This window comes from Rhinopithecus roxellana, chromosome 4 (assembly GCF_007565055.1).
Source record: "Rhinopithecus roxellana isolate Shanxi Qingling chromosome 4, ASM756505v1, whole genome shotgun sequence".
Taxonomy (NCBI): domain Eukaryota; kingdom Metazoa; phylum Chordata; class Mammalia; order Primates; family Cercopithecidae; genus Rhinopithecus; species Rhinopithecus roxellana.
This window is the reverse complement of record NC_044552.1, coordinates 129,344,320-129,358,618: the sequence shown is the minus strand read 5'-3', so window position 1 is coordinate 129,358,618 and position 14,299 is coordinate 129,344,320. Positions and strand designations below refer to the sequence as shown.

The 14,299-nt window shown below is 34.8% G+C and overlaps 1 protein-coding gene across 1 annotated transcript in view; it reads left to right on the top strand.

Annotated features, from left to right (window-relative positions):
* The window catches only part of RSPO3 (R-spondin 3), a 77,300-nt gene extending 63,356 nt beyond the window's left edge, over window positions 1–13,944 (top strand). Inside the window, exon 5 of the mRNA XM_010385229.2 lies at window positions 12,723–13,944. Coding sequence (XP_010383531.1) covers window positions 12,723–12,910 — 188 coding nt within the window. The 3' untranslated portion in view covers window positions 12,911–13,944. The remainder of the gene's footprint in view (window positions 1–12,722) is intronic.
* The last annotated feature ends 355 nt before the right edge of the window (window positions 13,945–14,299 follow it).

Here is a 14,299-nt window from a genome sequence, read left to right as displayed (position 1 = left end):
TTTACTCACAAAATAAAAACCAAACTTGTGGGATATTTCAAGCTCTTTACCCCTTTAAAACTTTTTCTCTATCTATTTCGTCTGGCCTTCTTATTTCCAGGGTCACTTTATTTGATTCTTAAATACTTCAATTAAATGAGAAATATTTATTTTAGAGATTAAGACAGTGTTCTTAGAGATTGAGTAAGACCATGTTCATTCTTTCAGGAATTGTCACATTTCCTTTAATTTTCAGCTCATTTGCTTAAGCCTTTCCTAAGACTTTCTCTTCCCATTAATTGCATTGCACATAACATCTGCTGTCCTTGCTACACCCTCTTAAATGGAAAGTTTCATCATACTACCCAATGGTCCTTCATTTTGGTGGCATTCCACTGAAAGCAAAATTCAATGGATTACAACAAAAGCCACAGTTATTCGAAACTCAAGGGGAAGTCAGGCTTTTGAGACTGTGTAGTACCACTTCAAAAGAGGATACAAAAGCCCCAAGATCAGGCGAGATGGGCTAGAATCATATTTCATGACTTTAAAGGAAGACTACATTCTCAACTCCACCAAATAAAGCATCATTTATGCTTGCTATAGAAGATAATTAAGGAAAACAAGGCTGTTTTGTCATCTTTCAACTTTTGACAACCATCCCAAGTCCTTTCCTCTCTTCCTCTATTTCTATTTTATTTGTTCCTCTTCCTGACCACCTCTTTTTCTCCAAACAATGTCAAAAACTTTTTGGTAGGCCACTGTTTCCAGCTTTGGTCTAAGAGATGGACTCTGGTCCACATTCCCAACCTCAGGGAAACTTTGAAGTCTTCAAACCACTAAAACTGTCCTAGAACTCAAATGCTTCCTGGAAACAAGAGAAGAGAAAGGAATTCTTCCTAACTTATCTGTTCCAACCTGGACTTCCTAATGCCATTTCTTGAAACAGCTTTAGGGATACTCTAGTTATTCATCATTGACTTGGTCCCAAAGGACCAAACAGGACAAATCAAAATGATATTTCTGAAAACATGATATAGCTCTCTGGAGTTCACTGTAATCTCTTGAAGCTGATATTGGAACAGAAGTAGCTAACTGGCCGAGTACTCCCCAATAAGTGGGACTTATTAAGACAGGTTGTTTGGGACACTGGGTAATCACAGCATGCCTGCATATGACAGAGTAACACCAAAGCATCTCTGCCTATGCTTGTCCTTCTCCAACTCTAACTCAAATTAAGTCATGGCCAAGAAATCAAGAAAAGGGAACAATATTTATCTTGTTCCTTTAATTCATTCAACGAATATTTATAGACTCACTACTGTTCTCAGGCTCTTGCCAAAGAGAAAGGAGGAGCTACCACAGTCTTTAGAGCAATAGTAGCAGTGCTTATTAATGTGCCAGGAATATGGGCCTAATATGTCTCCCCTTGTGCACAAAATTATGCTAATAGATCAGGGAATCACTGCTGGAATCTCCCAATACTATCCATCCCACCTGTATTAGTGCATTCTCACACTGCTAATAAAGACATAACTGAGACTGGGTAATTTATAAAGGAAACAGGTTTAATTGACTCACAGTTCAGCATGGCCTCAAGAAACTTACAATCATGATGGAAAGGGAAGCAAATGCATCCTTCTTCATATGGTGGCAGGAAGAGAAGTGCCGAGCAAAAGGGGGAAAAGCCCCTTATAAAACCATCAGATCTCATGAGAATTCACTAACTATTATGAGAACAGCATGAGGGTAACCACGCCCGGGATTCAATTACCTCCCACTGGGTGCATCCCACGAAACATGGGGATTATAGGAACTATAACTCAAGGTGAGATTTGGGTAGGGAAGCAGCCAAATCATATAACTACCCTACTCCAAAATAACCAGTCCTGTGAATTGCATTTCCTTTTCAATAATAGGTAAATCAAAATTAAGGTTGAATTTCTATAAAGAGAAAGTTCTTTATATTTGCAGTTGTTACTACATTAATTGTTCTTCCTAATACTATGAAAACTGGAAACAAAATTCAATATCACCTTGACAAATTGCAAAAGGGCCTAGAAATATCAATTAAAATTATTAGATAATATATTGGGTTGCACATAGGGACCCAATCAAACAAGAGAAGGAAACACACTAGTTAGTAGCAAAGAAAGAGGAGTGAAATCTACTAATGATAATGTTAATGTTGGGAGGGAAAGTCTAGGCATAGGAGGTTGACTATCCAAAGAATGAAAGTAATCCTTTTATCTTTTATGTATTAATCAGATGCTTATTAGAAAACCATATTCTATTTTCCTCAGGACATTCTGAGAGTTTGTGAAGAGAAAAAGTAGATAGGGTACAAGTCTTAATATGCTACATGGAAAATATGGTTGAAAAGGAAAAGTTAAAAGTCATATAACTTACAGAAATCACTAAATTGAAAGATTCAAACTTCTAAAGAGCTCTTGTAAAAGGATGACACTCTTTTCAGAATCATTAAAAATTACTTTGGAAAACAGGCTGTCTTGGAATCGATACTTAAAATTCACCCAAAAAAAATAGAACTTTTCTGTCAGTGGTGGAAAGGGACCTATAGATAAATATGTGCATATACATTTATATATGAAAATATATACACACACAAACATACATACACTTTTGTTGCCCATGTCTATACTTCCAAACCTACCCTCATCAATCATGATAGAGAAAGCACAGAGAAAAGCTGTAAAATAGATACAGTAAAATCTTACTAACCTTGCTAAATTACAGGGTGGATATTTCTAGATTAGTTAACACTTAACCTCCAAACAAATGTTAAAGATGATTAAATCAGTTGTATTCCCCTCCAAGTACCATATGTAACCACTATTGATGAAGTAATTATAAGGAGCTACCTTGATGATTGTGGAAATGGATGTTGAAAGTATTTCTGATTAACAGACATTTGCTTCAACAAATAGAATGGGAGAAAAAGTACTTAGAACAATCTGCATTACCTGCTATAGGTGAAATACTTCTCTTATCATATATTGTGGGTAAAATTTATCACAGATTTTAATGTAGTAGAGGTTGAGTGGGGTTTTCTATGTTTTTCAAACTAGTTAAGAAACCATTAGTTTGAAGCAAAATCTGCAACAAAAGAAGAATGAGTAAAATCCTGAAGCATAGTGAAACTATTCAAGAACATGTTTGAAGATGCATGAAAATCATCTTTACATATGTAATTAATAAATAGCTGAAAATATTAAACCATCACTATAAACATGTGTATTATCTGTGGCTATAATTGCATGGAGTGGGACACATGATACATGGAGTAGTACAAATAAGAAACCGGGTAGTCATTTTTCCCCACATGATGCAATTCCAGATTAAAGGTACATTTTTCCCTATAGACCAATAAAAAGCTTCAGAGAAAGACATAGTGGGCTGTGTTAGAATGAGAATTAGATAGCATAGTCAACTAGTGCATAACATGATGAAAAAGCAGAATAATATCAAGATTTCTTGTGTAATCAATCACAGCAAACATGTCAGCAAGTATGAGGCCATCCGCTCCTGTCCATACAACCCAGTAGACAATTTGAGTAAGGGAGTGAGTATAGCAGTGCCAAACATGGCTATCAACACTTCTTCTTTTTCTGTCTCAAAAGAACAAAATTCTAAGACAAACTCTTAGAATAAATAGAAATTTATCCAAATGAAAATCAAATGATAAATGCCCAGAGAATATTCTTTCTTTGGAATTCTTTCAATTCGTTAATTTAACCAGCTGGAATAAATTTTCAAGTAGCATTCTGCTCAGCCTTTTGAAATGAAGGACTTTTCTGTTAATTGGAAAGTTATATTCCATCAAAGATGAAGACAATGCTTTTGGCTTAGTGATTCTTAGAAAAAATAAAAGGCATTTGGTGAATATTTATCATAAACTGATTCCAGAACATGTATCTTAAGCACAAATGAATGAGCTGTGAGCCTACACATTTAACTAAAGAAAAATAGGGAAAATTCAAATACAAGTTTTATTTTAAACTCTACATAAAAACTAACTTTCACTATGCTCAGTCATGAAAGGAATACGTAAGATCTAACCTAAGATGATAGATAGGATTTCAAAGTTAAGTTAAGAACTTCTGCACTGAAGAAAAAAATTACTTATTGCAAATGAACTTTTAACCAAAAAGTAGTTGATTCAAGAGAAAAAAATGCATATAAAAGAATGCAAAATTTAAAATACTTAATATAAATTATAATAGTCTGCTAGCTTTTAAAATACTATACAATAAAATGCAGAATATCCTTTACTTTTATAATGAGTAAAATTTGTAAACATTGCCAATATTTTAAAAAATCTTTGGGTACTTTCTCCCCTGATCACTTTTAACTTTTCTTTTAATATAGAGCAGGAAGACATCCTAGTATGCAGTATCCAATACGTTTAATAGTTTCTTTTGGACTCCAGCTAATGGGCCTTTTAAATGGAAGCAAGGATTCCAGGCTGGGGTTCCAGGCAGCAGAAGCAATGAGGTGGAATGGAGTTAGCCTGAATGAAAGGGTCATGGAAACTTCTATCAGGACATTGAGTCAAAATTCAAAATTTCAGATTCTGAATCTTTAGTGGATAATAAAATTATTTAAACAATGGAGAAAAAAATCTGTAAAGGCCTATTGGCAATGATCCATTTGTAAGGAAGGTATTTAATTTGGCAAAAGACAGTTTATTATGCTTAAAAGCAGACTATGAAAATACGTATTCTAAAAAATTGTGATTATTGATATTTATGATGTTTGTTATAAGGTGAAATGATTTATAATAGGACTGTATTCAAACCTCAGTAGGATTTTAAAATTTTAAAGCTATATAGTTTTTCTTTCTCTCTTTTAGTATTAAGCATAACAAAATATGAAAATATGTGATAATTTCATTAAAGTTTCAAAAATCTAATGGTAGTAGTCTAATGGAAAATTTTTTCCAAATTAGATATAAATGATATATAATTTTCAAGTTACATATACATATTATACCTCTATATGTTGGGGGAGTGGAAATACTAAAATATAGGCTTATAGCAAAAATAAAAAGAGAATAGAGAATGAGATGGTACTGAATGGTGCTGACTCAAAAAGTTTATTCCAAATGCTGTTAAGTTCTGAGTTAATTTCTGATAAGTAGCTCTTTCTTGCCTAGCAAATTCAAATTTCAAGAGATTAAGAAAGTACACTCCAAATCTTGATTTTTATAAAACTCCTCTCTTTTAAAAAGTTAGTCCACAGCTGCATTCTTTCCTTGCCTCAGTAGCTGAAGCGACATAAGTTAGGATGGCATGTCACATTGTGCTGGACTGAGAAATAATGTGGAGGCAGAAGGGTGCTGTGGTTAGGAACCCTCCTTGTCCTAATCTGTAGAACAGGGGTTGAATAGAGCTTCTAGGCACCGTACTCTTACTTAGAAGTTGGTCTGGTACATATTAAAAGTAATGGCACAAACCACAATTATTTTGCACCAACCTAATAAAAGTGTATGTTGAATTTTAGTTATAATTATTTTTACTATTTTAAAAAACAAACTATCCAGGTCATCTTCATCTTGATCTGCAGCAGGGTCCTAATTGGGAGCTGAGAACACAGAGAGGAGAAATGTAAATAGTCTAGCCTAGGAAGAGGTTAGGAGAGTGAGGAAGGTTTCCCTGAAGGCCAGAGAATTCAACAGTAAGTCTGAGTTAGGGCAAGGGATCTAGAAACTGCATTTTAGATAAATGTATCCAATATATGGGATCAGGAAACATTATGGTGGGACAAGTGCAGGGGTGACTAAAAAGACAAGTGTGAGGCCAGCAAAGTAGATAAATAAGCAGATAAAAGTAGATAAATAAGTAGATATCACAGCAGACGAGGACCCTGAGGGTCATGTTAAGAAGCTTGGGTTTATCTCCTTTCACCTCCTAAAGTTTATATTCAATGCCTTCCAATCATTATGTTCTTGTTTCTGAATTCCCAAAACAACATGATACAAATAGATTGCATCTCTTAAACTGGTCCTTTGAAATTGATGATAACATGTTATTCCAATCTCAATATATTTTAATGATCAGAGCTATCTTTGTAACAGTGGGCTCAAGGTAATACCCAAATTAATAGCATTTAGTAAAGTATGTAATGATGTATCAAATTATTTTTCTTTGAATAATTAATCAGAAGCATCTTGAAAATTAAATAGAAAAGGCAATAGAACTCATGTGTAACCTACAGCATAGGTAAATCAGGTAGCTTTAAATTTCAATTTGGAGAAATTAAGTGTCTGCCTATTTATCAAAAAGCAAAAGACATTCATTCTTTGATATTTTTACTATATTTGTTGTAAATTCCTAGGTTAAATTTATAGCAAGAAGAATAAGTTTTCTATTTTATTAAAACAAACAAAAGACAAAAAGTTTCGATGAATTTCTCAATTTACTTGGTAATAATATAGGCCTATAAATATGTATCTACACAATACATTATAATTGCCCCCAAAAAAGAAAAAAGCCATACTATAGCAATTCCTCTTCCTTGCAAATTTTCCCAGTGATATCTTAATTTAAAATAACAGACCAGGCGCAGTGACTCACTCCTGTAATCCCAGCACTTTGGGAGGCCGAGGCGAGTGGATCACCTGATGTCAGGAGTTCAAGACCAGCCTGACCAATATGGTAAAACCAAACCCCATCTCTACTAAACATACAAAATTAGCCAGGCATGGTGGCACGCGCCTGTAATCCCAGCTACTTGGGAGACTGAGGCAGGAGAATTACTTGAACCGGGGAGGTGGAGATTGCAGTGAGCCAAGACTGTGCCATTGCACTCCAGCCTGGGCAAGAAGAGCAAAACTCTGTCTCAAAAGAAAAAAAAAAACAAAAAACACAAGCTGGAATTTTCATTCTCCATACATCAAAATCAGGTCCAACTCTAGATTCAAAAATAATAAGATCAACCCTTTAACACTGTGAGTGCTTTATGGAAGGCATAAAGCCATGGGTTTCCGGTTGAATTTCATTCCACACCAAATAAAAAGAAAAATGGAATACTTACTTAATTGGTTTCAGTCATAGAATTCATGATATTTAGTCCTCAGTCTGTAATGTGGAATAAATTTTTAGCATTTGGGTAAAAATTATAACCTAGTTTGTCTTGGGAAGTGAAGTACTTACAGCTCAATGGCTCCCCTTAGTGACACTTTGCAAGAAATTCACAAAGCAGCAGCTTTTATGAAGACCTATAGACAGATTTTATCCAAACATCAAGAAAATAGCTTATATTCACACTTTAAGTGGTTCTCAATAAATGAATTACAGTTGTGATTCTAGGGAGAGAAACTCTTTTATTCATAACCTCATTATGTTTAAAGGATATTGAACGTGCTCTATGGTTTGCATTTTCACTTGGAATTTAAATATATACTATATAAGTTAGCAAGAATAATTCAGGATCATTCTCTTTGTCATTTTTTACATGTTTATTTTTTCTAGTTCATATATGCACTTGAACAGATTTTAAAACGATAACCTGCAACTAATTTAATTTATATCTGGGTGCCTATTCCAAATGTATCTAGTAAGAAAACTTGCCTTAAAATTAGTAGCTACAGCAAGTCAAAACCTTATTTGATATTCATTAGGAAAAATGAAAGAAACAAAGGAGCAACCATGTGATTTGAAGTAAGTTTTGAGAGTATATATTAAAAGAAATTGGGTCTTCTATTGCTCTGCAGCTTTGGCCTTTATATGTGGTTGCACATCAAAATAAACTGGCAGGGGGAGGTGAACTTGTTATTGATTACAGGTTCTTGAGCCCCTCATAAGAACCACTGAATCATAATCTCCAGGGGTGGGATCTAGGAATCTGTATTTTAAAAAAATATGTTTGGAAACATTGTCTGGAGAAGGCCATAGGAAATGTTTATGTAAAAGACTGTATGTGTTTATACTAACAGAAAATAATTTCAGAATCTTAAAAATATCAATTATATATTCAATTATGTGATACTAGTATGCAACAAAATCTTAAATAAATATGATTTTTTGGTCTACATGGAGATTTTAGCTACTCTTTCAAAAATTAAGACTCAAAAACAAATACCAACCACTGACTACATTCCCTCTATGGCATCTTATTACTTACAGCAATTTTCTGAAATAGGAAATAAGGTCACATGTCAGAATAGCCTATTGGCCTTTTCTAAACTCATCACAAAAACATCCAAACTCTGGCCTGCTATCTGAATTTGATACTTGCCCTTCTCTAGTTTTCAGTACGCTGGTCCTCAGGACAAACTCCCAACATGGCAATTGAAGCCCGTATATCTTTCCAGCTTCTGTGGGTAATAGTCTATATATAGACTCTGATCAAACCAAGGAAGTCGACTTTCAATGCCCCAGATTTACCATGTCCTTGCATGCCTAGTGCATGTTCACTGCCTGGCATGCACTTCTTCCCTCATCAGCCTAGTAAACTCTCAGTCATTCTTTTAGGCTCACCTCAAACATCATTACATCAGGGGAGTTATTTTCAGTCTCTGAAATCATTTTCAGTCTCTCTTCATGGAGTTCAATGCTTTCCCACTGTACCCCCAACAGGACCTTGTACACACCTCTATTTTAGCATTGGCATGTGACTATGATTATTGGCAGTCTCCACATCTCACTTACATGCCCAGGTTTTATCACACATTTAATAATATTAATTGTTATTAATTATTATAATAAAAATTAATTATAAATAATTAAGGGGTTAATAATATTAGTTGTCATTTGTCCCATGTGTAACATATGCCAGACACCATGCTAAGTGTTCTACCAGCACCTCATTTAATCCTTATGAAGTTTAGTAAGAAGTAACCATTTTAGATATATCAGAGAGTTAATCCTAAGAAATATTAACAACTTGCCAGAGGTCACACAACTAGTTGGTGGCAGACCTAGAATTTGAAAACAGCATTTTTCTGACCCTAAGGACAGTGTTCTTAAATGTGACACCATAGTGCCTCTCTGCAAGGGCTCAGATTGTAATTGACTGCTAATAGCAAATTCTCTTTGATGTTTTCTACCCAAACACCCACATAGCTAGAACATCAAGGGGAGATGAATGCTGTTTTAATCACTAGAATGTTCCAAAACCCAGTTCAGGCATGTATGTGCATGTACACGTGCACACATACATGAATATTGAATGAATGGCAAAGCACATGTGTATATGTGTATATATACACACACGTATATATATACATGTATACATGTGTATATATACACATACACATGTGTGTATATATATACATTTATATGTATATATACATATATGTATGCATGTATATATACACATATATGCACACATATATATGTTTGTGTGTATATATACACACATACGTATATATATGTCAGATTGTCATAACTGGAATGCTTAGTTTGCAAAATTGCCAAAAAAAGGTTGAAAAAAATATTAACCACATCAATGAAAAGTCACCAGAATAAAAAAGGACGTCCCCTTTAATGAAAACCTTACAAAATTATCCCAAATTACACGTGATTTTTAATGGACTACAGCCACTCTTCTGTATTTCTATTTTATTTCTTAGACAAGAAGAAAATATATTTATGCAAAGGGTAGTTAGCGTTTCCAACCACTAACACATGGCCTGTAAAAAAAAAAAACCATTTTTCTGTTGCGCAACAGCCCTCTGTTGAGCAGCAATAATGTACAATGTGTTAGTTTCCTGTTACTTTACTAGAGCCTTCCCTTTCACTCACTGCCCAGACTAGTTATTCCTTGGATATAAAGTTATAATACCGAGTTTCAATCTACTTCCAAAAATGTTTAGGCCTGTCTTAAGAAATAATCATAGCAGTTTGCTAATAAGCAGAAATGCACTGCCAGTTGAGGATGTTGTCACAAGTGACTAAAAAACATATAAATCAATCTGTGACCAAGGAAGAAACAATACATTTCTTATGTGTCCAAAACATTATGGTTGGGATCACAGCTGTAAGATGTTGGACCGTCATCAAGAGAATAATGTCAAACACTGAACTTCTGGATGATTTCCATAAAAATAACATTTTGCTTGGGGTCAGTAGTTTTTATGGAACTTTGGAATGGTTTTCGCTGACAATTTTTTCAAGTTGAACTCAAACACCTCCAAAATGCTCCTCAATATGGAAATATTATGTAATCCAACCTTTGCAGCCATCTCCTTCTGAAAACTAAGCACATAGCATGAAAACTAGTATTTTTCCCTTTCTATTTGTACAGTTTTATAAAATTTAAATTATGCTACATGTTCAGAAAGGTAAACTTACTCTTCAGTTTTCCCTGTTTGGTTATTATATTCAAGTCAGCACATCAAATGTGTACTCATTAAATCCAGCATGGAAAGAAGGCCCTGATCCCTTCTGTAGAAATCTTATCAACCCAGCAAAATTATTTTAAGTGAAAAGAATAATGGAATCGAGTAATCAGAATATAAGTAGTTCAGCTTAGGCATAATAGTTGACTCTAATGTTTGTTCCTCTCTGTATGTCTGAAACAATTTGCTTCACCCTTGGATGAATTCTGATTTTTGTTAATTGTCCTTTTAGATTCCAGAATTTGAAGGTATATTGTGCTAAACCCAACAAGGAAAGCTTTCATAATGTAACTGGAAGGTTTTATAAATACAATCTCATGACAAAGCTAGATGTGGCATAAAATCATTAATCCAAGGAGACCGTATTGGCGTTGTATACCTATGCAGTATTAATAATACCACTCCCTAGGATTCTGTAACCAGAGCCCAAGAAAAGGAAAGCCAAACCACTGAATTCAATATTTGCAGCCTGCTTTGGGACATGAAAATATTTTGGTTCTCTCTTGCAAACAATTTCTTCAAAATATTTTTGTCAAAAGTGACTTATTTTAGAAAGTCTAATTTCAAATTTTAAATGGCCCAGTATGTGGGATCCATATTCAGAATTTGTCATACCTCAGGGAATGGTTGATTCCTAGTTTTTGTTTACTATAATATTGATTTGAATCTAAGTAACTTCTCATTGGGATATATTTGTTCATGGATGTTACTAAAACCACGCCCTCAGACTACACTGTAGACTGCATATGTAAAAGGTGTACATGATAACAAAACATCCAATTAATTCACTATTTAGAAATAAATAAAAATAATCATCCAATTTGGTGCCAGGTTTATCTACTTTGATCAAATTATTCTCTTCTTTTAAAACTCCCAGCAGTTCTCCAATGCCGACAGAATAAAATCCAGTTCTTCAAGTGGCTCCCTGTTGGCTACAATAATACCTTTTCACATCCAAACCTTTAAAGTCATGTTGATTCCACTTTTAAAAATTTCTCCTCTCATAATATGAGTCTCAGTTAAATCTATGCTTCAAACCCAGCTCCAGGTCAGGGGCCTGCATGAAATCCAGTATACATGCGATAAATATCTACTCATTTGCTGGATAGAGACTCAACCTGCCCTGGTAGCTTGTACAAGAGGGTTATTGATCAGTTATAATCATCATCACCCTGCAAGTAGAGAAATTACAATCCAAATTAATTTCAACATACAAATATTTGTGTTAAAATACAATTATCTTGTTATTCATCCTGAATTATTATTTCTGCATTTTTTATGCAAATAAGTTCTCTTCTCTTAGATAGCAGGCAAATATCTTGACAAATTATAATTATGTAACTGCTACTTGGAAAAAAATTAAATACAAAATGGTGCCTTAAAAATAGAAGCCAGGCCGGGCGCAGTGGCTCAAGTCTGTAATCCCAGCACTTTGGGAGGCCGAGACGGGCGGATCACGAGGTCAGGAGATCGAGACCATCCTGGCTAACATGGTGAAACCCCGTCTCTACTAAAAAATACAAAAAACTAGCCGGGCGAGGTGGCGGGCGCCTGTAGTCCCAGCTACTCGGGAGGCTGAGGCAGGAGAATGGCATAAACCCGGGAGGCGGAGCTTGCAGTGAGCTGAGATCCGGCCACTGTACTCCAGCCTGGGCGACAGAGCGAAACTCCGTCTCCAAAAAAAAAAAAAAAAAAAAAAAGGAGTCAGATAAAAAAACTCTTTTTTTTTTTTTTTTTTTGAGATAGAATCTCCCTCTCTTGCTCAGGCTGGAGTGCAGTGGCACTATCAGGGCTCACTGTGGCCTTGACTTCCCAGGCTCAAGCGATTCTCCTACCTCAGCCTTCTCCATAGCTGGGACAGGGGCATGCACCACCATGCCTCATTGATTTTTTAAATTTTTTGTAAAGACAAGGTCTCACCATGTTTCCCAGACTGGTCTTGAACTCTTGGGCTCAAGCAATCCTCCCACCTCAGTCTCCCAAAGACCTGGGATTACAGGGGTAAGCCACCATGCCCGACCAAAATATACATTTTAGTAAATGTTTTCAACAGCAAGAAATCTACCTAAAACTTTCCATGAAACATGCATAAATAACTATCATGTAAAATAAGTTCCAAACTTAGAAGAACAAAACTATTTGGATTTCAAACTGTCATATGTTAGTTGCCTTGTTATATCATATATGTGCTTCACATTTACATTGTTTGGAATACACCACGGACTTAATAATGGTTGAATGAATTATTTAAATAGTAGATATTTAACATCTATCATTATGATATATAATCTAAGAGAAATTTAAGTCTTTTTTAATTTAATTTTTTAAAAAATAGAACACAATTGAATGTAATTTTTGAAAGAGTATCCTTTTATTTCAGGAAAAAAAGGAAGGGAGAGGAAAAGAAAAAAACCTAATAAAGGAGAAAGTAAAGAAGCAATACCTGACAGCAAAGGTCTGGAATCCAGCAAAGAAACCCCAGAGCAACGAGAAAACAAACAGCAGCAGAAGAAGCGAAAAGTCCAAGATAAACAACAGAAATCGGTATCAGTCAGCACTGTACACTAGAGGGTTCCATGAGATTATTGTAGACTCATGATGCTGCTATCTCAACCAGATGCCCAGGACAGGTGCTCTAGCCATTAGGACCACAAATGGACATGTCAGTTATTGCTCTGTCTAAACAACATTCCCAGTAGTTGCTATATTCTTCATACAAGCATAGCTAACAACAAAGAGCCAAAAGTTCAAAGAAGGGATACTTTCAGATGGTTGTCTTATGTGCTTCTCTGCATTTTTAGAAAATAAGAAATTTTTGTACATATTATCAATAGGCTATAAGATGTAACAGCGTAATGATGACATCTGGAGAAGAAACATCTTTTCCTTATAAAAATGTGTTTTCAAGCTGTTGTTTTAAGAAGCAAAAGATAATTCTGCAAATTCAAAGATACACTATCCCTTCAAAACAAATAGGAGATCAGGGAAGAGAAACATCCTTCAAAGGACAGTGTTGTTTTGACCAGGAGATCTAGAGAATGCTCAGAATTAGGGCCTGGCATTTGGAATCATAGGATTTATCATCACAGAAACAACTGTTTTAAGATTAGTTCCATCACCCTCATCATGTATTTTTGTGAGAAACACAAGAGTGCATACCAGAATTGAATATACCATATGAGATTGGAGAAAGACAAAATGTGGAAGAAATCATAGAGCTGGAGACTACTTTTGTGCTTTACAAAACTGTGAAGGATTGTGGTCACCTGGAACAGGTCTCCAATCTGTGTTAGCACTATGTGGTTCAGCCTCTGTTACCCCTTGGATTATATAATATCAACCTGTAAACATGTGCCTGTAACTTACTTCCAAAAACAAAATCATGCTTATTAGAAGAAAATTCTGATTTTATAGAGAACAAAAAATAGAGCAAGGAGAAATAACATGTTTGCAAAGTCATGTGTTTTCTTTCTGAATGAGGGAAAAACAATTTTATTACCTGCTTAATTGTCCACCTGGAACTAAAAGGGATACTACTTTCTAATAAGGTATATCTAGTAGGGGAGAAAACCACAACAATAAATATATTTGTTAATAGTTTTAAAAGTTTTGTTCACTTTGTTTTATTGTTTGTTTTATTGAGAAATTCTTATTCTTAGAGACTCATGAATTAAGAAAGAGAATTCTGCTAACTCAGAGAACCTGGTTCCTATTCAATTCAGAATATATTACATTTCTCAGTAATATTTGTTTTTTGAATCCACCTTTATCTGAGCCTATGGAGATTTACTTATAGGGTACTAGGAGATATTTATTCTGCTTTCTTATTTTAATCAACATTCTAATTATAGACACATGGGCCTCACTAACTGATTTCACTGCTCCCCCTTCATTGCTTAGAAATGAGCATCATGGCCGGGTGCGGTGGCTCAAGCCTGTAATCCCAGCACTTTGGGA